The sequence below is a fragment of the Rattus norvegicus genome, chromosome 1 (assembly GCF_036323735.1).
Source record: "Rattus norvegicus strain BN/NHsdMcwi chromosome 1, GRCr8, whole genome shotgun sequence".
In the NCBI taxonomy this organism is placed as follows: Eukaryota; Metazoa; Chordata; class Mammalia; order Rodentia; family Muridae; genus Rattus; species Rattus norvegicus.
The window spans coordinates 164844242-164870558 of NC_086019.1; the positions used below are offsets into that span (position 1 = coordinate 164844242).

The window sequence follows — 26317 nt, forward strand, 5'->3', positions numbered from 1 at the left end:
TGGAAGATAGCAAGTAGCCAGACTTACCAAGCATGCCAATAGAAACTGATGTTTTCTCTATTTAACCCTAAACAAAAGAAGTAACTTAAAATAACCCGGATGTTAACTAACCAGCTATTTTTCTATTTGTTTCCTGTAACCACTTCAGAAGGAAAGTAACTTTGTATGTTTTCTTTCTGCTTTCTTCAAGCCTTTTCCTCTCTATAAAACTAGCCTTAGCTGGGGCTGTAGCTCAGGGTAGCGTGCTTGCTTGGCGCTTGGTTCAGCACTATAGAAAAACCAGACTAGAATGCTAACCTTTTGTATTTCACTTATTGTTTTGTTCTGATTCTCAAATTAAAAAATAAAACCAATTAATATGTGCAAAAGTTGTTGTCATTAAAATTCTTTTTATATTAATTGTTTCTTGTATGTGTGTAGGTCACATGTGAAGTGGTCAGAGAACAACTTGGATTCAGTTCTCTCCTTCCACCTTCTCAGGTTGACTGAGGTTGTCAGTCCTGGGGACAAGCATCCTTACTGGAAATGACCTGGGTTTTTAAAGTCCATCCCAATACCTCCTAATCCTTCCCAAACAGTTCCACCAACTGGGGCTGGAGAGATAGCTCAGCAGTTAAGAGCACTCGTTCTTGCAGAGGACACAGGTTTGATTCCAGCAGCCACGTGGCAGATTACAACTATATATAGTGGGATCCAGTGCTCTCTCTGGGTGTGCCAACATATTTGCAGACAAAGATCCCATGTAAAAATATACGTACAGAATAACTTTTAATGAAAAGGAATAAATATATGAGCCTCTGGAAGTCACTCACATTTAAACCACCAGAGTCCCAGAGATGAGCTCAGGCCGTCGAGCTTGTATCTGAAGAGCTTTACCCACTTTGCCCTCAGGCTGGCTCCCACTGGATGGAGTTCTTTAGTGATGTCTTGTGCTGTGGTCTTGGGGAAGAGATTATGGTGGGATTCTGAAGATGGCAGGCAGCAGGGGAACTTGTAGAAGAGCTGAGGAGGATTCCTGAGGATCTGGGCTTCCTCCCTCTTTCCTCAAGTTGCCTGCCTGAGGACAGAGAAGGTAACATACCATCTGGTCTCCCTTGCTCTGCCTTACTTCCAGGAGCCACAGAAAGGATGGATTTGAGAACTATCAGTAACAAGTGTGGTCATTTCACTAGCTTAAGGTGCAAATTATGGTCACATTCTCCACCCCTCCATTAATTGCCTGAGGTTTCAGAGATCTTATCAGCCAGGAAATTTGGCCCTGGGGAGGCTTCTCTTCTACCCTAGGGGAGTGTTCAAACCACCCAGGGGCTCTGTCACCTACCAGGCCTTCTCTTCAGGGCTCAGAGCACTAGTGGTCAGAACACATGACCTCCAAAATCCAAGTTCAGTCTCATTGTTTTATTTGAGACAGATTCACCATGTAGCCCTGCTGGCATGGAGCTAAACATTGTGGGCTAAGCTGGTCTTGCACTTGTGAGGTTCTTGCTTGCCTTCCCCAGTGAAGGGATGGGCAGCTGAGTGTCTTCCCAGCCCAGGCCTCACTTTCTTCAGCTCTAACAATTAGCTTTTGCTGTTTGTTTGTTTGCTTGTTTGTTTGTTTTTCAAGTCAGGGTCTCTCTGTGTAGCCCTCGCTGACCTGGTTCTCACTCTGTAGACCAGGCTGGGGCCTCAAAAACTGAGAGATTCTCCTGCCTCTGCCTCCCAAGCACTGGAATTAAAGGCATGTGCCTCCATTACCTGGCTGGCTTTGAGTCTTCAACCTATTGTTGAGTTTAAAATGCATTTCTACCAGTGAGTTCTCCTTAGGTAACCACAGACAACTTTTTTTCTTTTGTCCTTCTTCTTCTAGGTTTATTTATTCTATTTCATGGGTTCTGTCTGCATGTTAGTAAGTGTGTCATGTGTTTGGTCTGCATGTATGTGAGTGTGTCATGTACATGCCTGGTGCCTATGGAAGGCAGAAGAGGTCTTTGGATTTCCTGGAACTGGAGTTAGGAATGGTTTTGAACTACACCGTGGATGTTGAGAACCAAACCAGGGTCCTCTGCAAGAGCTACAAGTGTTTTTAATGGCTGTCCCATCTCTGCAACCACCAGTGACTCTGTCTTGATGACCATTTAAGAAGGGGTCATTGTCGAATGGAATCTAATAACTTGGAGGCTCCCAGGGATAAGGCTAGACTTTTCTCATGTGCAGGAGAAGCTTCCATGTCTCCTGCAACCACAGCGCTAACCTTCCTCCACAGCTTCAGGGTTCCGTCAGATGGTAGAGAGGCAGCCTTTTCCATCCCCACAGTGCTCTGTTTTGTTCTTGCAGGGCCTGTTTACACTTGATAATCTCGAGCGACTGCCAAAGCAGAGGTGGCCTTCTCCAAGGTGACTTGTGTCCCCAAGGACAAAAGACAAGAAACTTTTTGCCCCTGTTATGGTTGCCCCCTCCAGGTTAGTTCTCCAGAAAAGAAGGGGCTTCAGAAACCATTTGAGGGGTTTCTACCTTGTGCCAATTTGCCTCAGAAGTTTCTCAGGGACTTGTGTGTGAGACAAGAAAAAGGAGGCCTAGTGAGTGTCCTTACATATGCATGTATTCCTTACGTGCACACCTCAGACTCCCGACACCTTTCCAAGTCCCTTCGCCTGCAGCCAGCAGAAGAGTTTGGTAACATTACCTCTGATAAAAAGGTTTGGGTGCTAACAAAATATATTTAAAAGCACATCAAAACACACCTCAAAACAGACCAGAACATCTGTCATTTCAGGGCTGGGCAGGCTAAGGCAAGAGTATTAAAACAAGTTTGAGGCCAGTCTAAGCTACACAGTAAGCTCCAGACTTGCTTGGACTATAGAAGAATGAGACCCTGTCTCAAACAAAACAAAACAAAACAAAACAAAACAAAACAAAACAAAACAAAACAAAACAAAACGGGAAAGCAAGATGGCTCAGTGAGTAAAGGTGCTTGCTGCCAAGCGTGGCAACCTGAGTTCAATCCCTACAGCTGGCACGGTGGAAGGGGAGAACTAGCTCCCTCAAGCTGTCTTCTGACCTCTACACTCAGACCATTGTACCCCATAGCATGCGCTGCACCCTGCCCCACTCCACCAATACAGAAAACAAAACAAATCCCTGAAACACACTGAGGTTAAACAGAGAGAAACTGCTTCCCACCCACTGGGATAACTTTTTTTTGTCTTTGGGAGCGAAATAACAAGTATTGCCAAGAATGTTGAGAATTTAGACACTGTACCATTGGTGGGAAGTGGAAGCTGGAGCAGCCACTGTGCGACACGGTGCCGTGGCTCCTCGGAAAGCTGTGCAGAGTCCACATCGCCTGATGACTTCATTTCTAGGAATAAAGCCAAAAGAACTGGGGACTCAAAAGGACTCTGGTCACCATTTGTAGCACTGTTACTCAGTAGCTGAGAGGTGTAAATAATTTCCACCAGCTATCAGCAGATGAGTGGATAAGCTACATGATGTACAGCCAGAGAGTAGAGAACTTTGTAATCATTAACAATGAATGAGACAACTGACAAGATGGCTCAGCAGGTAAAGTGCTTGCCTCACAAGCCCGACGACCTGAGTGCAGTCCCTCACACGGTGGAAGGAGAGAGCCAACTTCTGCAAGTTGTTCTCTGACCTCCACACGTATGTAGTACACACACTCTCTCTCTCACTCACTCTCTCTCTCACTCTCTCTCTCTCTCTAAATGTAAAAGGATTAATTTTTTTTTTTTGGTTCTTTTTTTTGGAGCTGGGGACCGAACCCAGGGCCTTGCGCTTCCTAGGTAAGCGCTCTACCACTGAGCTAAATCCCCAGCCCCAAGGATTAATTTCTGATTAGTGCTACAGCACAAAAGACCCCTGAAAACATTACAGTAAGTGAAACAAACTAAGGCATGAAAGGAAAACACACTATGATCCCATTTATATGAAGCTAAATAAAAAATAACAGGAAACCATTCTTACTAAGTTTCTGTGCTAGGTCTCAAAAGACTGTGGAATGGAGACCTTTACGCTGAAGTCTTAGCCACCAAAGCTGAAACTAAGCTGTTTATGTGACTTTCTGTTTATATGACAAATAAGGAACCTGAACTAACCAGATGTTAATTGATTTCTGCAAGGAAAGTTAACAGTCTCTTCTTGGCTTTGCCTCCCTTTAGCCCCTTCTGTCTATAAAACCAACCTCATTTGTTTGACTCATTGGAACGTTTTGTAAAGTGCTACCTGATTCTTGAATCAACAAGAATCAAGTAGTATTTTTACTTTCAACTAATTAATTAATTCATTCAAGCATTCCAAGTTGGCCTCAAACTTCTGACTCCTTGCTTCCACCTGGAGAGTGCTGGGTCTCTTGGTATGAGTCACATGCCTCTCTATGGGGGTTATTTGGCCCTAGTAGGCTTCAAACGGAGCATCTGCATTTTCTAGGGAAGTTACACCATTACATCTTAGTCTTATTTATTTTTTTACTCTTTCATTAATTACCTTTTATTTTGAAAAGAGTCTAAGTTACCCAAGGTTGGTTTTTTTTTTTAAAGATTTATTTTATTTATTATATATATATAAGTACACTGTAGCTGTCTACAGACACACCAGAAGGGGGCATCAGATCTCTTTACAGATGGTTGTGAGCCACCATGTGGTTGCTGGGAATTGAACTCAGGACCTCTGGAAGAGCAGTCCGTGCTCTTAACCACTGAGCCATCTCTCCAGCCCCCAAGGTTGGTTTTTAACTAACTCTGTAGCACAGGCAGATCATAAACTTGTGATCATCCTGCCTCCATTTCTAGAGTAGCGGGGATTACAGGCTGGCTCTCTTACTTACTTACTTAGACAAGGTCTCATACTGTAGCCAGGATGGCCTGGAATTTTATTTTGTAGCTTAGACTGGCCTTGAACTCACAGCAATCTTCTTGCCTCTGCTTTTTAAGTACTGGGATCATGGGCATGTCTTAATAGGATCTTTAAATTAAATGTTGATTTCCAACTAAGACAATGAGGTACTTACAACAGGCAAATCATCAAGATAAAAAGTACAATAAGAGGGTACCAGGGACTAAAGGAGACAGCGAGTTCCTAGTTAATGATTACAGAGTCTCTGTTTGGAAATGGGTCATGGTGACCGTTACATGACATTGTCAATAAATTCTGTCTTTAAAATGTTCAGCTTTATGTCATATGTATTTTACCACATGCTTACAAAACACTGAGGCACTTTTGGCAGAAATTTGGCAGCCTGATGGGGTGGGGGGCTGTTTTCAGTTCCGTCAGCGTCTGTGGGCAGAGGGGTTTACTTTTGATCTATGGCTAGGAGATAAGACAGTGTGGGAAGTATGCTGTACCCAGTTCCCACACACAGGGACAGCCTCCTCCATTTCATTCTGTCAGAGATGGTTCTGGCCAGAGGTTCCCAGGGATTAGAGTCTTCACTTTACTCAAGCATACAGATGGAGAAACTGAGGTCACCTCTGCCCTGGAAGCACGCCATGTTAGATGGGAGTATCTCCAAGAGGAAGTGACCTATGAGTTCTTTGTTTTGAAGCTTCTTCAACTGGGTTAAGGTTGAGAGGGATCACTGAAAGCTAAGATGGTCCCACGCATACAGAGATGAAGCCACCTCCTCCTAGGTTTGGTGGGGACAGTCACCTAACCCAAAGCATTTCCCTACACTCCATGCACACCCTAGGTTGTCCTCATACTCAATATTATGATCAGTGCTCCAGCCTGGGTCCTCAGGAGACCTTTCAGGGGACAGAATAGCAAGACAACCAACGGGCCAGAACATAAGGTTCCCAGATTAGTTTATCTGGCCAGCAAACTGTCACATGGACGCAAAGCTTTCTGTAGACTCTGGAGAATATTGAGGTCGGAGGGATTGTGGTCTGGAGGCTCTGGGAAGAGAGAAGCTTCCTCCTATCCCCAGTTCTCTCTCAGGCTTGAAATCCCCTGGCCAACCAACAGAGCTTCAAACTTTCCCAGAGAAAACAGAGAAAGAGAGAGTTGATAGAACTCCATATCCAACCCCAAAAAGCAAACAGCAAGTTCCCTCTGCATCAGGTCAGATGAAAAAGGCCTGAGGGCCAGAGTTAATGCTGGGGAACCTGACGTGAGGCTGTGCTAAGAACAGGACTGATTTCAAGGACTTGTTCAACTAAAGTCCAAGAGTATCCTCTCCACACACTCTAGCAAGGGCACTAAAGAATCCAGAGAAAGAGCAGGTGGTCATGAAACAGTGACAGTGGCAGACCAAGCTCATGAAAGGCTGTCAACTCACTCTGCTTAGGATGGGAGATCCGGGAGGGCTTCTCAACAGAGGCACTCTTAACTTGAAGTCTAAGCCACCTTTGGGCATCAGGAGGGCCCAAGGGTGGGAGTGGAGGATGGTGGGAGTGAGGTTGGCGGGAATGAATGAGTAGTTCTGGCACTGCCAAAGTCTCCTGAGCTGTTACTTATCCCATTGATAACTAGGATGGAGACATGTAGAGTGGCTTTGAGCCCTAGCCAGGGTTGAGTTGGTGTCAAATGTTTCTATCAGTTTACTTCAGAGGGCAACGCCGGGCTCTGTCCTCCTAGGAGCTCAGGATGCTGAGTTGCACCAGCCCTGGAAGTGACCCTGAGCAGCTGGGGCTGGGCCTCTACTTACCATGCCAGCTTGGTGGCTTTCTTCTTGATGATCCCAACCTTCTTCAAGCTGTTTCCTTTACACCTGCCCTCCTGGAGACACCACTTTTCTGCCTTTAGACCCACATGACAGCACCCAGGGCAACCTGGGGATCCAAGGAGCATGTGGAAAAATGACTTAATTACAATTTGCAATCCTAGCGTGTTGGAAGCAGAAGGGGCTGCAGGTTTTGTTTAACTCGATTTTCTATTTTACAGTGAAGAATCTGAGACCCAGACCGAGAGACTCAGAGACAGCCCTCGGTGTTGCTCGGTGACAGCCCTCATTGCAAGACCTTGCAGGGAAGAGGCAATCACTTGGGATAGAACAGGAAGTCTCAAAGTCGGTAAGTTTCAATGTGAGATGCTGCCAGGCAGTCACCTTGGGAGATGGCCCCAGCTTGCTGGTAAGGCTGGACATGGGTATTGACAAGGAAGAACCTTCTTGTCAGGCACTCTGCATCTAGCCAGGATGTCTTGTTAGTTTGCTCAGATCATCATTATGGAACAAGTAGCGAGTTTAATAACTTAGGTAGAAAAGTCACAGATATCACGAATAAGGCAGGAAGCTTTAGGTAGTGAGACGTTTGAAAAATCCTAGGTAGGAAGGACAGAGAAAAAGCCCAGGGGCAGTCTAGGTCTACACTGAACTGTGGCAGGGATGGGGCAGGGGAATGCGCCCCTGCTCTTCAGCCACCCAACGCTCCAGTCCTCCGCTTTGATAGACAAGCCTGAGTGTCCTTCCTCTACTTCCGATCACATAGGGACCTGCAGATTCCAGCTAGTTCACAGTCCCCCCTCCCCCGGGGCTAGAAAAGCCCTCGTAGGACTTGGGTTCTTGTCTGCAATGTGATGGAGTGGACTTACCTGGAGGAGTTCGTGGGGATGAACTTAGGGGAAGGGTATGGTGATAGCCATTCTTTCTGGTTACCACTGCAAAAGGCATGTTTCCTGGCAGATAAACGTGGAAAGGGGTCATGTTACCCCTAATTCCACCATTCTCTCCCTTCCCCCTTCTCTTGATGCCTTTTCGAGGCAGGGTCTCAATACACTGCTTAGGTTTACCCTCAGCTAACCCTGCAGCCGCAGACTTGGTGAGCCCGCTTCAGCCTCCCAGGTGCTCGGATTACAGGCAAGTGCCACCACACTTGGCCACCCCACCTCTGAGATGTCCTGTTTCGGGAACAGTGTGAGAGAAAAAGGCTGGGGTCTGAAAAGGACTGGTAATGACCCCACAGGTTTAGCCCAGGGGTTGTCCCACAGCTGGAAGTTGGCATGTTCATCTCTAGATTATCGTCGGATCCTTGTGGAAGTCCTGAGGGGTCCCCCAGATCCAACTTCCTTCTCCCCCACAGTGATCTCAGGATACTGACATTTTCATTTCACCATTACCCACAAACGATTGGAAGATCACACCTTTCATTTATAAGTCCCCAGGGTCCAGCAGTTCATCTGAACCACAGAAGGTACCAAATCAGTGGAGAGCAAGAACTCTGGACAGGTCGTGTCATATAGGTCAGCACCTGAATACCCAAAAGGAAGCAGGGACCGGTGGACAGCAAGGGGACAGCTTGCATATAGCAGGCCCGAGCAGGGGTCTTGGGAAACGCCAGGCCAGCCAATCTCAGTGAAAAAAGCAGGGCTCAGGCCACTTCTTCTGGTTTGCATTCTGCTGCCCTCCTTGCTTTTCTGCCTCAGCAACGCCCAGGATTCTGGGCATGTCTGGCCTTCTAAAAATACCCAAGCTGCCCAGAGCCTCCCAGATGTCTGAGCGCTGAGTCTGTGATTTCCCTGCCTGTAATGGGTCAGCCCAGACAGACACAGGCAGCCTAGGGTGGCTTAAGCCACTTCCTCTGCCCCCCACCCACCAGCCCACCAGGAGCTCGACCCCACCTTCCTTCCCTTGCAAAGCAGAGGAGGCCAGACCCCATAGACTGCTGACTCCAGGTCTTCCTTGGGAAGGGCGAGAAAACTAATGTCCAAAGACCTGTCCAAAACTCTTCCTACCCACTCCCCAGCACCCAGGGCACACCAGCTGGTGCCTTTCTTCCATATGGTGCCTGGAGATCTGGACTTTGAGTCCAGTCTGACTGCCTAGCTTATCAATTGGAAGCTCCTAACAGCAGAGACCAGAGGCACCCTGAGTCTCCAAGGCACTTGAAAGTAATCCCACCCAGTGGTCACATCAGTGAGTGGAGATGAGTAAATAGGGCCCCCCTAGGAGACAGAAGCTCTGCATTCGACCCCAGGGTCAACTGCCATGACACTGCGCCTTCATCAGTTCTTGCCATCCTGAAACAATGAGCTGCCACCCAGTCTCCTGGGAGTTCCTGTCCTCTTCTGCTCCATGGTGTGGGAGAAGGACACACCCTCCTGACTGCATCCTGCTCTACGTTCTCAGCTTTTCTTTCCTCTTCGATTCTAGACACCCCTCTCCAGCAACACCCCTGCCCCAGCCTAGTTCTACAAATGGGTATCAATTTTGCCTCTGGCCTCAGATGCTAGTGGTGAACAACCACTCTCTTCTAATTCACTATGTGACCTTGAGTAAGGAAGGCATTGGCCTTTTGGGAGTTACAGTTTCATTACCTCTAAATTGGAGAAATGAGCCTGGCATGGTAGTATGCATCTATAATGGCAGCACTGGAGAGGCTGAGGAAGGAGGTGTGTGGTGAGCTTGAGGTTACCCTGGACTACATAGCAGGTAGCAGTTCAGCCAGTGCATAGAGTAAGACCTGTTTCAAAAACGAGAGTGAAAAAGCTGGGGGAGGTGGCTCTCCTCCCTAAGGAGACAGAGGCAGGCAGGTCTCTACAAGTTTGGGGCACAGACTGGTTTACATTGTGATGGCCAGGCCCACCGGGACTAAATAGTGAGACTCTGTCTCAAAACATAATTAATAAACCAATCAATTTTAAAGAGTGGAGAACTGGTCTGGGGATGTAGCCCTGTGGTAGGAAACTTGTCTGGCATGTTTGAGAGTTCCTAGGTTTAAGCCACAATCCAAAACCAACAGTAAGAACAACAAAACAATAAAGTATTAAAAATACAGTGGCTCGGGGCTGGAGAGATGGCTCAGTGGTTAAGAGCACTGACTGCTCTTCCAAAGGTCCTGAGTTCAATTCCCAGCAACCACATGGTGGCTCACAACCATCTGTAATGAGATCAGGCCCTCTTCTGGTGTGTCTGAAGACAGCTACAGTGTACTTATATATAATAAATAAATAAAATAAATCTTTAAAAAATGTAAAAATCTTTTAAAAAAAAATACAGTGGCTCAGTGCTAGGACACTTGCCTAGCATGTGAAAGCCCTAGGGTTTGGTCCCCAACATGGCCAATAAGTGAGTTATTTGATGTAGTTGAAAGGAGATAAGATGTTATATCTTAGGTCCTAGTCATTGCCTACAGAAAGATGGGGCTGGTATGATGGCTCAGCCTGTAAAAGGCGCTTGCTGTACAAAACTGAGGACCCAAGTTCAATTCCCTGAACCCACAAAAAAGTGGAAGAACAGAACCGACTCCACAAAGCTGCTTTCTGAGCTGCACACCTGTGCCACAGTCCACACTGGTAGTCACTAACTTTCTATCCACCTGTCCTCTATCAGGAGGGGAGAGGAGAGCCAGGTAGCTCCAGGACCAACTATAGGCGCTCCATAGATAGAATACCCGGGAGAGTTTGTTGGCTAACAAAGTTAGCTGATAAAACCTGAGGGAAAGGCAAAGAGTTATGCAGAAAGCAGGCTGTCTGAATCAGAACGGGTTGCATTAACTGGCAAGTTGGGATACTCCTTGCCCCTCCACTTCTCTACTTGGTGAATTAATGCTTCATGATTCCAGGCATGGGTCTCCTCTGCTTCCTGGAGAAATCTTACTCACCATATGCACTTCTATAGGTTTCATTTATTTTATTTTTTTGAGACAGGGTTTTATTATGTAGTCTTGGCTGTCTTGAAACTCACCGTGTAGACCAGGTTGGCCTGGAACTCACAGAGATAAGCCTGCCATTACCTCCCAAGTGCTGGGTGCCACTTAATTCTTTTGACAGGGTCTTACTCTGTCGTCAAAAGTAGTTTAGAACTCATTGTGTAGCTCAGGCTGGCTTTGAACTCATGGAAATCTTGTAGCCTCTTACCGGCATAACCTTGAAAGTCCTGGGGTTATAAGCATGAATCACCATATCTGTCTCTGTAGGGTGTGTTACGAATCTCTCTCTCTCTCCTTTGATGATGAGTTTTCCAAAGGCAAGAGCCTGTTGGATTTCAGAGAGTAAATACTGTATGCCTCTGGCATTAGTCCAATAAAAGATCTAGAGGGGGTGGGGCTGTGCCCCTTCCCCTCCCTCTGTGTATACACATGTATTGTATTTTGACAGGATCTCTAGCTGGTACATCCAATAAGGTATGTAGCCAAGGGCTGGCCTTGGACTTCTGAGCCCCTGATTCCACCTCCAGAGTCCTGAGATTACAAAGCACACATCCTTTCCTTGTTTATGCAATGCTGGGGATTGAACCCAGAGCTTTGTGCATGTTAGGCAAGCATTCTATCAACTGAGCCACATCCCCTGTTGAGACTGCCTGATCTTTAATGCTTTCCCTATCCTTGGGGATGATGAGGTAGAAAGAAAAATGAGCTAGAGAAATGGAGAAGCCAGCCACCATCCTCCTGCTAGTGGCACCTCACAGGTGCATGTGGATTAACTGCGTGCTGGCGAGAAGACCTGATTAAAAGTAGTCTGGATTCCTCTCGGCTGAAGAACCCAGACCCCAGGCACAAAAGTCTTCTGGATATCCCAAAGATGTTTCTCAGCCTAGGTGGGAACCCACTCACACTATGTTACATTCTTGTCTTCTGTGGTTAAGCGTTGGTAATTAGTTTCAGAACATTTGAAAGATTAACTGGTTTAAGTGGCAGCCAGTGTCCTGGGGCAGCTGCAGGGAGGTAGGTAGGTATGCATTGGGGCAACGGAGAAGAGGCTCCTGCCTCACTGGTAAAAGGGACATAGAAAAATAAAACAATTATGCCGTGCATGTGCCCATGGGATCACATAGCATGAGCCCATGAGTTTGAGACCAGTCTGCAAAAATAGTGAAACCCTGTCCAAAAACAATAAAAACTTTAGGCTGGTGCATTTTGGTGGTAGAGAGATACTTTAATGTCGCCGAGCATCTGTGAGACCCCAGGTTTAACTCTAGCACCATAAAGACAACACAGACACACATACTTCTGTGTGTCTCTCTCCTAACATACACAAAAGCACTTTTAGAGGAGCATTGTTTGAGATCATGCATTTAGATCAGGCTTCCCTATAAATACCCAGGGAATATCACTGCCTTCCCACCTGAGCCAATCCCTTTCTACAACAGGACCTCTCCATCGTTAAAATGAACAGGTTCCATCAGGACTAGGGGGCTCATGATTTTCTGGGTGTTTCTTCTGTCCCCAACTATACAGGTAAAACGAAGTTTCATCAAGGTGAAGACCCTACTCTCCAGAGATTGAGGCAAATATGCTTCCTGCCTCAAGCATACAAAGGTTTCTCTTGTCCTTAGGGAGTCCAGAACCGATGCTGACTGGCCTGAGCCTCCAGGAGGAACAAGATCATCTGGGAGCTGGCATACCCAGAGGCCCACAGCCTGCTTGCTGTCTAGAGAAGAGGTGGAAAGGAAGCCTGGTTCAGAGTGAAACGGAAGTGCCTGAGCTCTGACAATTGCTTTTACGAAGTCTCTGCAGCCAGGAGGGAAGTAAAACTGTCAGGCATCTGCAGCTTTGACCCCTGAAAGTTCATGGGGCAGCAACAGGTGAGGAGAAGGCCTGATACAGGCTTGCTGTCTGGTCTCAGTCCTGGTGAGGGGTTATCTGTGGAAAGTAGGCTGGTTCAAGGATTCAGGACGATAAAAGAAAAAGTTCTGAACTAGGTTCATGATGGGCAAATCTCAATGCTTCTCTGAGCTCAGCACTTCTATTGTAAGAAACGGGGCTTGGCTAAGTTCACCCCTGCACTAAGGCTTTCTGGAATGGGGGGGGGGATAGGGATATAAGAGGCAACTTGTTTTTAAGGAGTCTGACCTCTGTAACCTTCCTGGCAGTGGACTCAGCATTGTGGAGGATCGTTAGGGGGAAATGGGATAATCGTGATTTTTGATATATGAACTGGGAAGGGATCCACTCAGGGGGACGTCCAGGGATGGTGCAGTGACTTGCCTAAGGCCACATAGCCAATCTGTTGCTCAGGTGGGGCCCGAGTTTGGAAAGAAAGAGGAATTCAGAAGCTTGGTGCTGTCACCAAGATCTGAATAAGGTTAGACCTGGGAGGACAACCTGAGTTAGGGAAAGGAGGACATCCTCACAGAAGCAGTGGCTTTGACAAACCTGGTGGCTCGCACCTGTACCCCAGCATCTATAGGGTTCAGGTAAAGGGTAGGTTGTGAGCATGAAGCCAGCCAGAACTGCAGTGTGAGTTCCAGGTTAGTGTGGCCCTCAGAATGAGACCTTGTCTCAGAACAGAACAAAACACCACAAAACCAAAAACTAACAAAGAAGTCTTAGTATTTTAGTTTCTGAGAGAGTTTTACTAGGTAGCTCTGGCTGGCCTTAAACTCAGTGATCTGCCTGCCTCTGTATTAGTGCTGGGATCGAAAGGCGGGCAGCAGCACCCAGTTACGAGTGAGTTGTTAATTAGTAAGGATGGCTTTGAACTGGCATTTGAAGTGGAGATGGGAGCTTAGCCTGCAGAGGAAAGGGGGAAAGGTGCTGAAGGCAAGGGGAAGAGCAAGTGCAGAAGCTATTAAAAAGTGTGACGTTGCTAAGGCAGCCCGGGGAGTTGTTGGACAATGCATGCGGTGTGATCAGCGCAACAAGTGCACTTGAGAGGTGAGGATGCCTAAGCCAGCTGGTGCCAACCAATGGCACCCATGGAGAAGTTTACAGTGAAGAGTGGGTAGTGGAGTGGGCAGGAAGGAGCACTCTAAAATTTTTCCTTTACGGCATCTCTTCCTGTAGGTGATGGAATTATCTACCAAGTTCAGGCAAGTCCTTTAAGCGAGAATCAAAATAAATGGAAAATCCTTGATCTTAGGTGGAAGTTTTTGTAGACTTTGAAAAGTTGTACTAGATCATAGCAGCTGCCTTATTCTAAAAAATACTTGAAATATGCCACCATGAGCTATCTGAAGAACAGGCTTCAAATATACAAGGAAGGTTCAAAGTATAGGTGTGGTGATCTCTCACACACTTGGGAGGTAGAAGGAGGAGAATTAGGAGTTCAAGGTCATTTCGGTTACATAGTGAGTTGGAAGCCAGCCTGGACTACTTGAGTCCTTGTTGAAAAAAAAAAAAAAAACCACAAAACAAATCCAAAACAAAATGAAAAAAGAATGATCTGATTGGCTGTGTATATTTGCAAGCAGTATAGACAGTTACATGCTATATTGCTTTCAAATTAATCAGGATAAATAAAATAAATATAATGAGAATTAAAAATTATTTATCTGGGATATTTTGAATGAGTTCTTGAAATAAAAATTGTGGACATTAACAAAAAAAATCCCCAAAATGTTGGGCTTAATTTGGAAAAAACGGGGCGCATTTGAGCAGAGGAGCTCAAGGGCAGACAGCTTGATCTAGGCAGCTAGGAAGGCAGAGGACAGAGCATGCGGTTGAGTCAGGCAGGAGTAACTGCAAAGAGGCCTTGACAAGAGAGCTGAGGGTGTCAGGCCCCACCCCTGTTGAGAAAATGAAACACACAAAGATGCAAAGGAAATGAAAATTGAAATGTAGGCGCTCCTGTGGCTTTGGTCTGGCAGGTGTGGTTAGCAAGGGAAGTGAAAGGGGGCTGAGCGACTGGCAGCCCAGCTATGAGGGAGAAGGACAGCTTGTGAGGGTACTGGAGTTCCATCTCTGGCCAGGAGTCCCATTCCTGGGTGGGTATGGTGAGGGCTAGACTTTGAGGAAAGCCAAGGGGCAATGAGAAGCCCTCAGTGTCTTTTGCCAAACCTTTGCTCTTTCTTTGGACATGACTGTCCCCCAACACTTTTCCAGCACCCTAGGGTTTCTGCCAGACCCTGCCAAGCCCTGGAGAGCCTGCCTGAAGCTCCTGGTCCTTGGTTTCCTGCTGCTTCCTGTTCAGTTGCCTGAGCAGGTGAATGAAATAACCAAGCACTGCCTGGAGGCACGCTTTGCTCTGTGTCTTGCGTCACATCAGCAGCAGCTGTCCCCTTGCCACAGTGCTCCAACTCACTGACTGCCCACAAGAGGCTTTTCAAGTGACAGATAAATCAGAATCAGACCCTGCAGTTCCCTAGAAATGCTAGCCCTTTGTATGATTGTCCCGAAGTAGGAATAGTGGTGGGGCTGCTCACTTGGCTCGGCAGTCTTGATATGGCTGATCTAAATGGCAGACTCAGGAGGGAGGATCTTGCCTCTGCTTGCAAGAGATTTCAGTGAAGAGATAAGCAAACTGAAGTGTGCATAGGCTAAAGTGACAGCAAGAGGGTGGGAAGTCATCATCTAGAGGCTAGCAACTGGGAAAACTTTATATATATTTTATTTTTCACTATCCAGTCATTACACCCCTCCTGTTCAGTCCTCCCACAGTTCCACATCTATTCCTCCCCCTCCCTGTCTCAAAGAGGATGTCCCCCAACATGCATCCCCCCCCCACCGGACCTCCCCACTCTCTGGGACCTCAAGTCTCTCAAGAGTTAGGTGCCTCATCTCTCACTGAGGCCAGACCAGGCAGTCCTCTGCTGTATATGTATCAGGGACCTCATCAGACTGATAGCGTATGCTGCCTGGTTGGTGGCTCAGGGTCTGAAAGATTTCAAGGGGTCTGGGGTAGTTGAGACTGCTGGTCTTCCTTTGGGGTCATCCTCCTCCTCAGCTTCTTTCAGCCTTTCCCTAATTCAACCACAGGAGTCCCCGACTTCAGTCAGCTTCTTGTTGGGCCTCTTGGGAGGACCGCCATGCTAGACTCCTGTCTGTAAACACACCATAGTAATGTGCACATCGGTAATGGTGTTAGGCCTTGGAGCCTCCCTTTGAGCAACTGTGGAAACTCTTACCTCAGGCCTGGAAGGGCTTACTCAGTAATCCTATTACTGGAACCTAGGAAGAGGCAGTGCTGCCTAGTGGGATGGTGATCCAACAGGGAGCAATGAGAAAACATGGCAACCCCTCTCTGCCCCTCAAGCCCCTCATTGTTCCAACCAACCCAAGTGGAAGTTGGCGAGGAGGCCTGGAAGCACAGCCTCTAGGGGTCAGCCTCCTGAGGCATAGGATAGGGATGGAGGGGAGTGTTGAGTGGAAAGTTACCTCCACATGTACCCGAACAACTGTTGCTCAGGTCCAGTGCCCTGGGCCCTTGATGCAGTTACTTTCCTGGGATCAGCACTGACTTAGAGAAGATTTTTCTGCTGCCCCAGGAAGAAAGTCTTAGAATGCACCACGGCCATTGAGGTTAAAGATCAAGACTATGGCTGGAGATGCACTTCAGTGATACAGCCCTTGCCTAAGAAGCACAAGGCGCTGGGTTCGATCTCCATCGATGAAAACAAAGCAAAGCAAAACAAAAACAAACAACAAAAAACAAAAACCCAAACTAGAGCCTGGCAGCAGCCTTTGAGCTCTCCTGTCTATACCAACATCTACAGAGACTGAGCTCTGAGGACCACACCTGTGCCAAGGCCAGAGTGGGGTACAATAAACACACTGGAGGGCGGGGCTGTGAGACGTGTTTGAGAAATTCCAGTATCTTGTGTATATAGTTACGGCCACAGTGCAAAAGCAGCAGGGGTTAAAAGTCAGCCCAGCCGATCTGAGAGCTCAGGGGAGGGATGACATGGGTGAGTGTGACCCAGCCCTAGGTGTCTTGTGCTCCATCTTCTTTTTTAAATAAAAGTACATTTTTTCCTTTTTTTTAAAAATTGAATATAGATTTTTTTCATATAATATGTTCTAATCAAGGTTTACCCTCCCCCAACTCCTTTTTTTTTTCCCACATGGAGAGGTTTAATGGAAGAATGAGACAAGGGGGAGGGATGAGATAAAGAAGAGAAAGCCCCCCAACTCCTTTTATAACTTCCCTATTTACCCAAATTCACACCCTTTATTTCTCTCTCTCATTAAAAAACAAACAGGTACCTAAAAAATGATAACGGCCAGGCAGTGGTGGTGCACACCTTTAATTCCAACACTCTGGAGGCAGAGGCAGGTGGGTCTCTGTGAGTTTGAAGTCAGCCTGGTCTACAGAGTGAGATCCAGGACAGCCAAGGCTACACAGAGAAACCCTGTCTTGAACCCCTCCTTCAAAATAATAATAACAATAAAAACACAAATGAACAGAATAGGACAAAGCAAAAATTCAAAGGAAAAGCACAGGAAACACATATAGACTCAAGGACCCACATATTTGCACACACAGAAATTCTATAAAATCATGAAATTGGAAACCATGATATACAAACAAAAAATCTATAAGGTAAAAAGAAAAATATCCTAAGTATTATGAGCCAAAAACTTGCAAAAATACCATTGAGTTTGTTTTGCGTGGTCCATCTACTGCTGGGCATGGGGCCTGCTATTAAGTGTTGTGGTTTGTATACCATGGAGAGCCTGGGGGAAATTAATCTTTCTTTAGTAAGTGCTTATGAGTTGGAGAGAATCTGGGTTATGGATGGAAACTGTGTTTATTCCCCTCTCAGTACTAGGACCCCATCCGGCTTGAATCTGTGCAGACCCTGTGCAGTTTAAGAAAATATTTTATGTACCCGTGTTTTGCCTGCATGTGTGTTTGTGCACTACTTGTGTGCTTGGTGTGTGAGGTGTACAGAAAAGGGACTGGGATTACAGATGGTTGTGAACCACCACATGGATTCTGGGAATTGAACCCAGGTCCTCTGGAAAAACAGCTAGTGCTCTTAATCACTGAGCCAACTCTCCAGCCCAGTGTCTTATCCCTCTAACCCATCACGTCCTCTCCTTGTAGGCCACCCACTCACAAGCTACTTCTTGTAGTTACTGAAGGTCAAAGTCCCTGTGCAGCAGACAAGGCAAGAAGGCTACATGGGGGTAAAGGGCGTGGCTGTGTACTCCGGCCTCCAGGCACACCTTCCCTTTAGCCTGTTGAACTGTTCTGTTTCTATGACTTGGGTGGCCATGTTTAGTGTTCTACCTGTTCCACTTTTGGTGAACTTCCAAGTGTCAGGCTTCAAATCTATCCAACCAGCCTGCCTTCTAGGTACACTGTCATTGGTTTTACGGACAGAGACAAATGTTATAGAGGCCTCTGGCTTGGGGAGCGGGAGGCACTGATAGCACAGGAAAGGCAGCAAGAACCTGTTCCTATAATACAGTGAAGTAAGTACCATGAAGTCATTGCTTGTTCTGTTCTGTTCTGTTTGAATTGCGTCTCCCTGTGCAGCTCCCTGTGACTTCAGGATCTGGAACTCACTATATAGGTTAGGCTGGCCTTGAACTTACGGAGAACTGTCAACCCTGACAGAATCTTATGTAATCCAGGCTGGTCTCAAATTCACCATGTAGCCGAGGATGACTTTGATTTCCCGATCTATAGTGAGATCTCTGGAATTTTGGTTTCTTTAAAATTAAACACAGAAATATTATAAGAATGTGTTTTCATTCTTATAATTCTGGGCTGTCCATAGCAGCTGACTATGATATGCCTCGTGCTCTAGCAGAGGTGTGTTTTTTGCCAGTTGTAGATAGTTTCTGTGATGGTGTGATGCTTGGAATTCTGTGCACTTTTTAGAGGGTAACTACATGCTAGAGCCCCAGTAGCCATGGTTGGTGGTCTGTCAGGGGGACTGGTTGCAGTTTTGTTGGTAGTCGTGCTCAAAGAAGAAACGAAAGAAAGAAATTAGATTCAGGACTCACTCTCTCTCTCTCTCTCTCTCTCTCTCTCTCTCTCTCTCTCCTTCTTTCTCTACTATCTAGTGAATGTGGAGTTGGGGGGACTGGTGGTGGTGAGGAATAAAGGTTGGAAAAAGAAGAACCCAAAAGTAGCACAGACCAGCTATACTGATCCTTTTTCATTACCCTCCTAAACCCTAGACAGGTATCTACTCCCATGTCTGGCTTCAAGGGACTGTGCTCTTTATGTTTTAGGCCAAACAATCAAGAAGGGGACCTAGTTAAGGCTGTCCCACTGGCTCAGGCCTGTCCAGTCTAGCGTTTGCTTTCACTGTTCCTGTTTTTAGTACCAAGATCTCAGGCATCAAGGCCTACTTTCAGTGCAGCCACTGAGTGCCTTCCTTTACACAAAGCTCAGTCTTTCCTCACTGGGAACTCAGATAGCACTGTGCTTGGGAGTTTCTCAGATTCAGACCCTGTCTGTCCGTCTACATCGGGAGCTCCTGAACACTACAGGTACGGTCCCCATTTGCTCAATTAAACTTGGTGCCTAGTTCCCATGAGGAGGAAGCTGGGTGCATCCAGCAACTCAGATGGAGTGGTTAACCCCAGAACACAGGAGCAGGGCCATCTGGCAGCCCTGCTTCTTACCAATTCTATGATCTCAGTCAAGTTACTTAACTCTATCCTTTAACATCGAGATAATGAAGTTGAGAGAATCAGTGGGTGAATACATCAAAGCCTACAGAGTTGTGTCTGGTCCCCCCCCCCCCCAAGCATCCAGAAAACGTTAGCTATTATTATGACAGCTGTTGTTAGGAACCTGCTGGGTGCGCTTATAAACAACTCCCTACACCCCAGCAAAGTAGCGCCAACACACACTGACTCAACACAGCCACACTTTTATATGGAGGAGGGCGGGCAACTGTAACCTATTTTAGAGATGGACTCCAAGGAAGTCAAGGGCATTCATTCATATCACAAGAGCTCTTTTCCCAGTGTCAGCCACTGCCTCTCCTCTCAAGTCAAATTACTGCACTGGACCGGGATGTAACTCAGTACAACAGGTAGGGTGCTTGCCTAGCATGCAGGAGGGTCCCCGGCTCAATCCCCAGTGTGGAATAAATTATGTACGCTGGTGCATGCATGTAGTCACAACACTTCAGGAGTAGAGGTCGAAGTACCAGAAGTTCAAGGTTATCTTTGGCTGAATATGGAGCTTGAGGATAGACTGGAATACAGGAGATCTTGTTTGGAAAGGAAAAAAATTACTCCATCCTAAGAGAGGGTTAAATGCTATTTTCCACATGGCTCTCATCCTCAGCAGATCTGTCAAAGTGTTTGGGTTATGACATACTAGATGTATTTTGCCAGGTTCCAAGTGCAGATGGGATGTTTTAGGGGGGGTACTATCATCCAGTGGCAGATTAACGTAGCACACACTGGCCTTATTAACTGAGGACACGTCCCAGTGTGCCACTTAGGGACTGAGCCCTTAGGCAAATTACTTATCAATGCCTCATCTATAAAATGGGACCAATGACAGTACCTACCTCAGATGTTGTGAAACTAGGTATCTGGGTGAAGTGTTTGGAATTAGAGTCTACCACATGGTAGCTATTATGAGGCATGGGTTAGTATTAATATGCCTAGTGTAGATAAGCATCAGACAGAAGGGGTGTGTGTGTGTGTGTGTGTGTGTGTGTGTGTGTGTGTGTGTATGTGTTGTCAGATTTGATGCTTCTCACCCCAGGATTGGCTCTGCTTACATTGTGGGCGGCATCTGTCTTGTGGGGAGACTGCCACCTGCTCTTTCCCTCTGGAAGCGTTTTCCTGAGCCAGGGAATTCCCTCCCATGGCGACCGACAGCCACTCCAGGCATTCTGGTGCCAGATGCTCTGCCCACAACAGCACAGTGAGAATTAAACCTGGACTTAGTGGTCCAAGCTGGCCTAGGAAGTCAGGCTGGCTTAGAAATTGGGGGTATCTTGAAAGGGTAGAAGTGGAGGGGAGCGTGGGCGTGGAGGGTCTGCAAGGGCTGAGGGTGGTGCTGCAGACGGGAAGGGCGGGTGCCCAGGGAGCACAGGCAGGATGCCAGGGTGTCTGCCAGCCTCCAGGACGCTCATTTTGGCTCCCCACCCTCCAGCAGGCAGCAGGGAGCAGGAAAGCATGTTTTGTTTAGGTGTTAGCTGGGCAGACTGTGGGAAAATAGTAGGCTGAGAAGGGCCTACTTCCTTTACAAGGCAGCTCATATCATGGACAGTGCTGCAGACTGCCCATCTTTCTGTCCCTACCCCACAATTCCATCTTTTTTCTTGGGTCTCTGCCTGATTCTTCAAGTTCAGCCTGAGGGGTTCTATGCTTACCAGGCTGGGCCTTGGAAAAGCTTCTTAGTGGAAACCTAGTGTTACAGATGAAGAAACTAGCTGAGGAAGAACCAGAGATTCTCCAAGGAGCCCACAGTAAGAGAGAGGCAGGCCTAGGACTCCAATGGGGCTTAATCTTCCCTCATGGGAATTATAAAACAACCCTTTAAAAGATTTGTTTCCTATTAGTTCTATTTTAAGACATGGCCTTTCTTAACTCTGGCTGTCCTGGAACTCACAGGGACCCATCTGCCTCTGCCTATGAGTGTTGGAATTAAAGGGGTACTCCATTATGCCTGGAGTTTGTAGCCTAGAGATCTGCCTGCCTCTGCCTCCTGTGTTCTGGGATTAAAGGTGTGCACCATCATCACTACCATTTAAAATTTATGTGCATGACTGTTTTGTCTGCATGTATGTCTGGCACCACTTTTGTGCTTGGTGCCTGCAGGGGCTAGGAGAGGGTGTTGGATATCCTGGAATTGGAGTTTGTAAGCCACCATGTGGATGCTGGGAACTAAACCTGGGTCCTCTGCAAGAGCAGCCACTTCCCTTAACCATGAACCACCTCTCTAGCTGGAGGAGGGGATTCTTTATTATTTATTTCCTTTCAGTCTCACTTTGTAGTCCTGACTGGTCTGAAGCTCCTTTCCAGAATGGCCTTGAACTCACAGAGAACTGCCTACCCCTATCTCCTAAGTGGAGGGATTACAAAAATGTACTAGTAGGGCTGGCCTTTTTAATTGTTTAAATAAACAAACAAATAAATAGTTTTAATTTATTTTTGTTTGTTTGTTTGCTTTTGAGACAGAGTTTTTCTTTATAGTCCTGGCTGTCTTGGAGTTTGATATGTAGAACAGGCTGGCCCTGAACTGAGAGGTCCTCCTGCCTCTCACTCCCCAGTGCTAGAATTAAAGGTATGAACCACTAAATTGGCCTTAGTTTGTTTTTTTTTTAAACCTGCTTTGATTATTTTGTATTGTGGCATGCATGTGGAGGTCAGAGGATAACTTGTAGAAGTTGGTTCTCTCCTATCCTATGGGTCCTGGGGATCGAATTCACACTGTCAGGCCTGGCAACAGGCTACTTCACTCACTGACCTATCTTGCTAGCCCGGCCTCTTCTCTCTGTCTCTGTCTCTGTCTCTGTCTCTGTTTGTCTCTGTCTCTCTCTCAACAATAGTACTAGAGCAATCTGGGCCAGCACAATTAGAAGCACTTGCAGAAACAATCCATTTAATTTTCACCACAACTCTAACACTCATTCTCTCCCCTCTGACAGAATAAGGGAAACCATTAGAAAAGTGTCTTTAAGATTGTCAAGAAGCCAGACCGAGGCGGAAAAGGGAGCATGCCATCTGACTCAAGGTTTGCTTGATCACTGAGCTGGCATGCTTCCACCCACCTGACTGTTCCGTTCCTTGATACCTGGTTTTCAGAGCTGTAATCACAGTGCAGCAATTGGTAGAAGCTCCATTCGGCACCCCACACAGACAGTCACTCAGCCTTCTGTGTTGCATCGAGACTGGCAGTCCTTCGCTGACATGCCTACTCAGCTCTTTACATATTCCACACACCTGACAGTTCATTTAGCCTGCACAGCAGTCCCCCTAAGAAGGAGACAGGAAAAAGAATTCTGTTATTATCCTTCTGCAGAAATGGAAACCAAGGCTGAAGTGACATGTCTGGAAGCAAGTACCTAACAAAGATATGGTTAGAACTTTAGTTCACCTGTCTGCCAGCTCCAACCATATCTCCTGTCCTTATGCCCTAAGCTGTGATACTCATGGGCAGGAGCCCCAAATGACCAGGAAATTTCTTCTTCCATTGCCTGCACCTTAAGGACTTGCCTCTGGGCTTAAGTCTCTGCTGTCTTGAGAGCTCACTGGAGAAGACAGGTAACCTGCCCCCAGGCTACCTGGAGGGCTGTGGTGAGGGAATCCATCTGGAGGAGAACAAAGGGCAGTGGGGAAAAGGGAAGGTGAATGAGACCAGGGTAGTAATGTGGGGAATGAGAGTGGGCTCCTCAAACCCAATCATCTTCAGTAGTGCCTTCAGCTGGGCTTGCTGAGGCCCAAGCAGGGATCACCTCTCCAGGTGCCTACTACTGCTTCAGAGTCAGAGGGCTGGTTCTCTTTTACCAGCTCAGTGACTCTGGGTAGTTCATTTTATGCTTGTTTGAGCCTCAGTCTATGAAAATGGGGTCCTATGTACTATGAGGGGATGTTGTGAGAGCAAAAGAAAAACCAATGTAAAAAGCACACTCATTTCAATGTCTGAAGCAGGGAGGTACAACAAATGCTCGCTGTCGATAACTTTCCAGAGTAGGAATTCCGTGTGCGGTCTCTTTGATGGAAAGGAGTCAGTACCTGTTGCACAGCGTCAGGATGGAAATGCTCCCTCCCTCCATGGATCGGTCTGCCTGGAACACCTTCCTGAGACCTAAAAAGTTTTGTTAATTCTGCCTCTGAGGGCACAGAGCATACTGCTCTACAGATTTCCTTCAATAACCTAAGATCTTCCTGGTAGCAGTGTGCTGACTACTATTACAGAAGCAAATCCCTTCAAGTTCCCATACTTGTTGGAAAAGGGGCATTTAAGTCAACTTTCCACAGATCGCAGAAATCCCTTGCTCCATCCTGTATTTTATGCTTCCAAGTCTGCTTTATTCCTGGAGACATTAGTCACCATTTTGGTTTCATGATGTAACATCTGACAGCAGCAACTTAAGCAAAGAAGGGTTTATTCTGGCTTAGGATTTAAGGGGATGCAGATTGTCCTGGAGGTCATGTCAGTGGGAGCATGAGGTGGTCAGTCACATTGTACCTGCAGTCAGTACGTGGAGAGATTAAAGATGGCGCTCAGCCTGTTTCCTCCTTTGCCCCTTTTCATTCACCCTGGGATCCCAGTCCGAGGGTTAGTGCTGATCATGTGCAGGGTGAACTTGGAAGCCTAACAAGGGCAAGTCACTTATAGCTTGTGAGTCTGAGGGTTCTTACTGTAGAAATGAAGAAAATAATGTCATAGGGTTGTCTAAACATCAGCTTGAAGAAACCATAAGGAAGCTCACTGCAAACTAAAAAATTTAAAAAGATTTGCCAGCTTATGTGTACAAGTGTTTTACCTGCATGTATGTGTGTGCCCTAGATGCAGACCTGGGGCTTGCGGAGACCAGAAAATGGCATTGGATTCTCTGGGCCTACAGTTACAGTCGGTTGTGAGTGGCTACGCTGGAAACTGAACCTTAGCCCTCTGCAAGAGCAATAAGTGCTCTTAACTACTGAGCCGTCTCTCCAGTCTCACTTTCCTTTCTTTTTTGTCACATCTTCTGTCTGTCTATCTACCTACCTACCTATCTGGTCTCTGTAGATAAGTTGAGCTGCTTCAAACTCTTGATCTTTCTGCTTCATCCTCCCCAGGGCTGGGATTACATTAACTGATGTTTGAGACCATGCCCAGTATCATTTATCTTATGCTCTAGATGAGCTACAATATCCATTGAATGCACAGCAGATCCATGGTCCAGGTGAGAGCCCAAATCTTCCAGCATCCAGAAACTTTATATCTTCACTATTCACTTCCCAGGATGTGAAGCAGGCTAACCCTGAGTCAGAGCAGCTGTGCCCAGGACTAGAATTTGGAAAACCTTGGACATCTGGGCAGGTGCTGTTACCCTAACCTTTCCATGCAATAGTTAGTCTGGAACTCTGGGTGATTCTGCCTTGCTCACCTCCACATCCTAGTGTTAGGTATAAGCTTCCCATAAAGTCAGGTGGCAACAAATATTTTATCAATGAACGAATCAATGAATGTTTACTGAGTATTGACCATGTGCCAGGTCTGGAGTAGGAGAAATTCTAATTTGTACAACACATCTGTAAAGATACTTTAAAGTCCCATTTTGTAAGGAAGGAAACAAGAGCTGGAGGAGTGTGATGAATGGGGCCATCTCCCTACCTGTAGTAGTTGTGCCTCAGTGGAGGCCAGGACTCTGGGTTCCCATCCACTGTTTCCTTGCCCCAGGCCTTCCTGGATCTGAATGAGGACACAGGTGGCAAATGGCTTCAAGGAAACCAGAAATAGTAGAGAAGGCTTTCTAGTTTATACACAGCTCTCAACTCTGACTCCGCTGTTAGAATGAGGGTTAACTCGATGTAAAACAGTTGGGTCCAAGTCCACCTTCTGGTCACGGAGTCGGTAGGTTATCTGGTGAGACATGTTGGTCTAGTCTCGTTTCATTGACCTTCCTTTTTTGCCGGAACTGAGTGCAAACTGAGAACAGCTATCTGGGACTTCAAGTTCTGAATTAAGTGGGGGAGGGGGAGATCCAGTCCATACTGTGGCTGTGTATGGATCTGTGGCTCAAAGCTAGTGCTGAAGAATGAGGAAGAGGGTTTTCCACTATTCCAAGCAACCCAGAAGGAGCCTGGTACTCCTCGGGTGGTCTGGACAGAGCAAGAAGGTACCTGATGGGACCCTGCTGAGAATGAGCATTGTCACTGTCAGATGAGGTTGAGTTCATCCAACTAGTTCAGGACAGTCAAAGCGGGTTGACCTAGAAGTCCTCCTTTCCAGACAACGACTTCCTTCAGAGGTTTCCTCCGTGGCCCTTGCTGTCTCTCTATGCTTCTTAAATCTCCACCTATTCCTTCTTTCCTCTGCCATGCTAGTGATGAACCCAGGGCCTCCCTGGCTGCTAGGTATGCACCCTAACACCTCGCAACATACCCCTCCTCACACACAGCCCTTGCTTGTTTCTTATATCCCAAATAACCCTTCCTGACTCAAGGATTCTAGTCATGCCATGTGACCTTGAGGGCGTCTCCAATTCTCTGAGGACACTAGCCTTCCTATCTGTGATATGGGAGTTGCCGACTCAAGAGATTTTCATTTTTTTCCCCCAGTCGACTCCACGATGTCTGGCTAAGTACTCTGGAATAGAGGGCCATTCGTTCCTTTGCCTGGCGATTTTAGGTTATTTTCACCTGCCCTCCTCCAATGGCATAGGTCTGGCACCTGCGGTCAGTTGTAAAAGGACTTATTCAGGCTAAAATCTCAGTGCACATTTAGCTGACTAGGAGGGAGGGTACAACTGAGGGATTGAGAGGAAGCAAAAATCCCGAATTCTCTTAGCTACCTCCTTCCTTATCGCAAACAATCCCACTATGAGCCTAGCCCCCCTCTACTCATGCCAATTCCCACACAAACTGTGCAGCTGCAGATGCATGCAGGAGGCGGGGGCGGCCTGTGCGCGTGCGTCGGAGCAGAGCCCTCTCCCTCCCACGTGCGCGCTCCCGGGAGGAGTCGCGCGCCCCAGCAGGCTGGCGGGAAGGCGCGCGGGAAGCCCCCAGCTGCCTTCTCGGTGTTGGGGGAGGGAGGAAGGGAAGCGTCTGGAACGTTCCATCGTCTGAGGGAACTAGGGTATTTCTCGAGT

At 47.0% G+C, this 26317-nt stretch overlaps 1 protein-coding gene and 1 long non-coding RNA gene across 10 annotated transcripts in view; one reads left to right on the forward strand and one right to left on the reverse strand.

The window, feature by feature from the left end:
• LOC120097346 (uncharacterized) lies at positions 1 to 26247 on the reverse strand. 8 transcript variants are annotated; one of them, XR_005494595.2, is made up of 5 exons: positions 22312 to 26196; positions 7525 to 7608; positions 6641 to 6764; positions 3242 to 3340; positions 1 to 1057 (listed from the first exon to the last, which is right to left on the reverse strand). It is a non-coding gene; the product is annotated as an uncharacterized LOC120097346 (long non-coding RNA). The 8 variants fall into 8 exon arrangements; XR_005494596.2 differs by having other exon boundaries at positions 1 to 1053; positions 22289 to 26196; XR_005494594.2 differs by having other exon boundaries at positions 22289 to 26196.
• The window catches only part of Fchsd2 (FCH and double SH3 domains 2), a 321476-nt gene that overhangs the window by 68326 nt on the left and 226833 nt on the right, over positions 1 to 26317 (forward strand). For both annotated transcript variants that reach the window (XM_063262815.1, XM_063262816.1), the window contains 2 exons: positions 6877 to 7004; positions 12206 to 12454. In XM_063262815.1, coding sequence (XP_063118885.1) covers positions 12440 to 12454 — 15 coding nt within the window. In that variant the 5' untranslated portion in view covers positions 6877 to 7004; positions 12206 to 12439. The remainder of the gene's footprint in view (positions 1 to 6876; positions 7005 to 12205; positions 12455 to 26317) is intronic.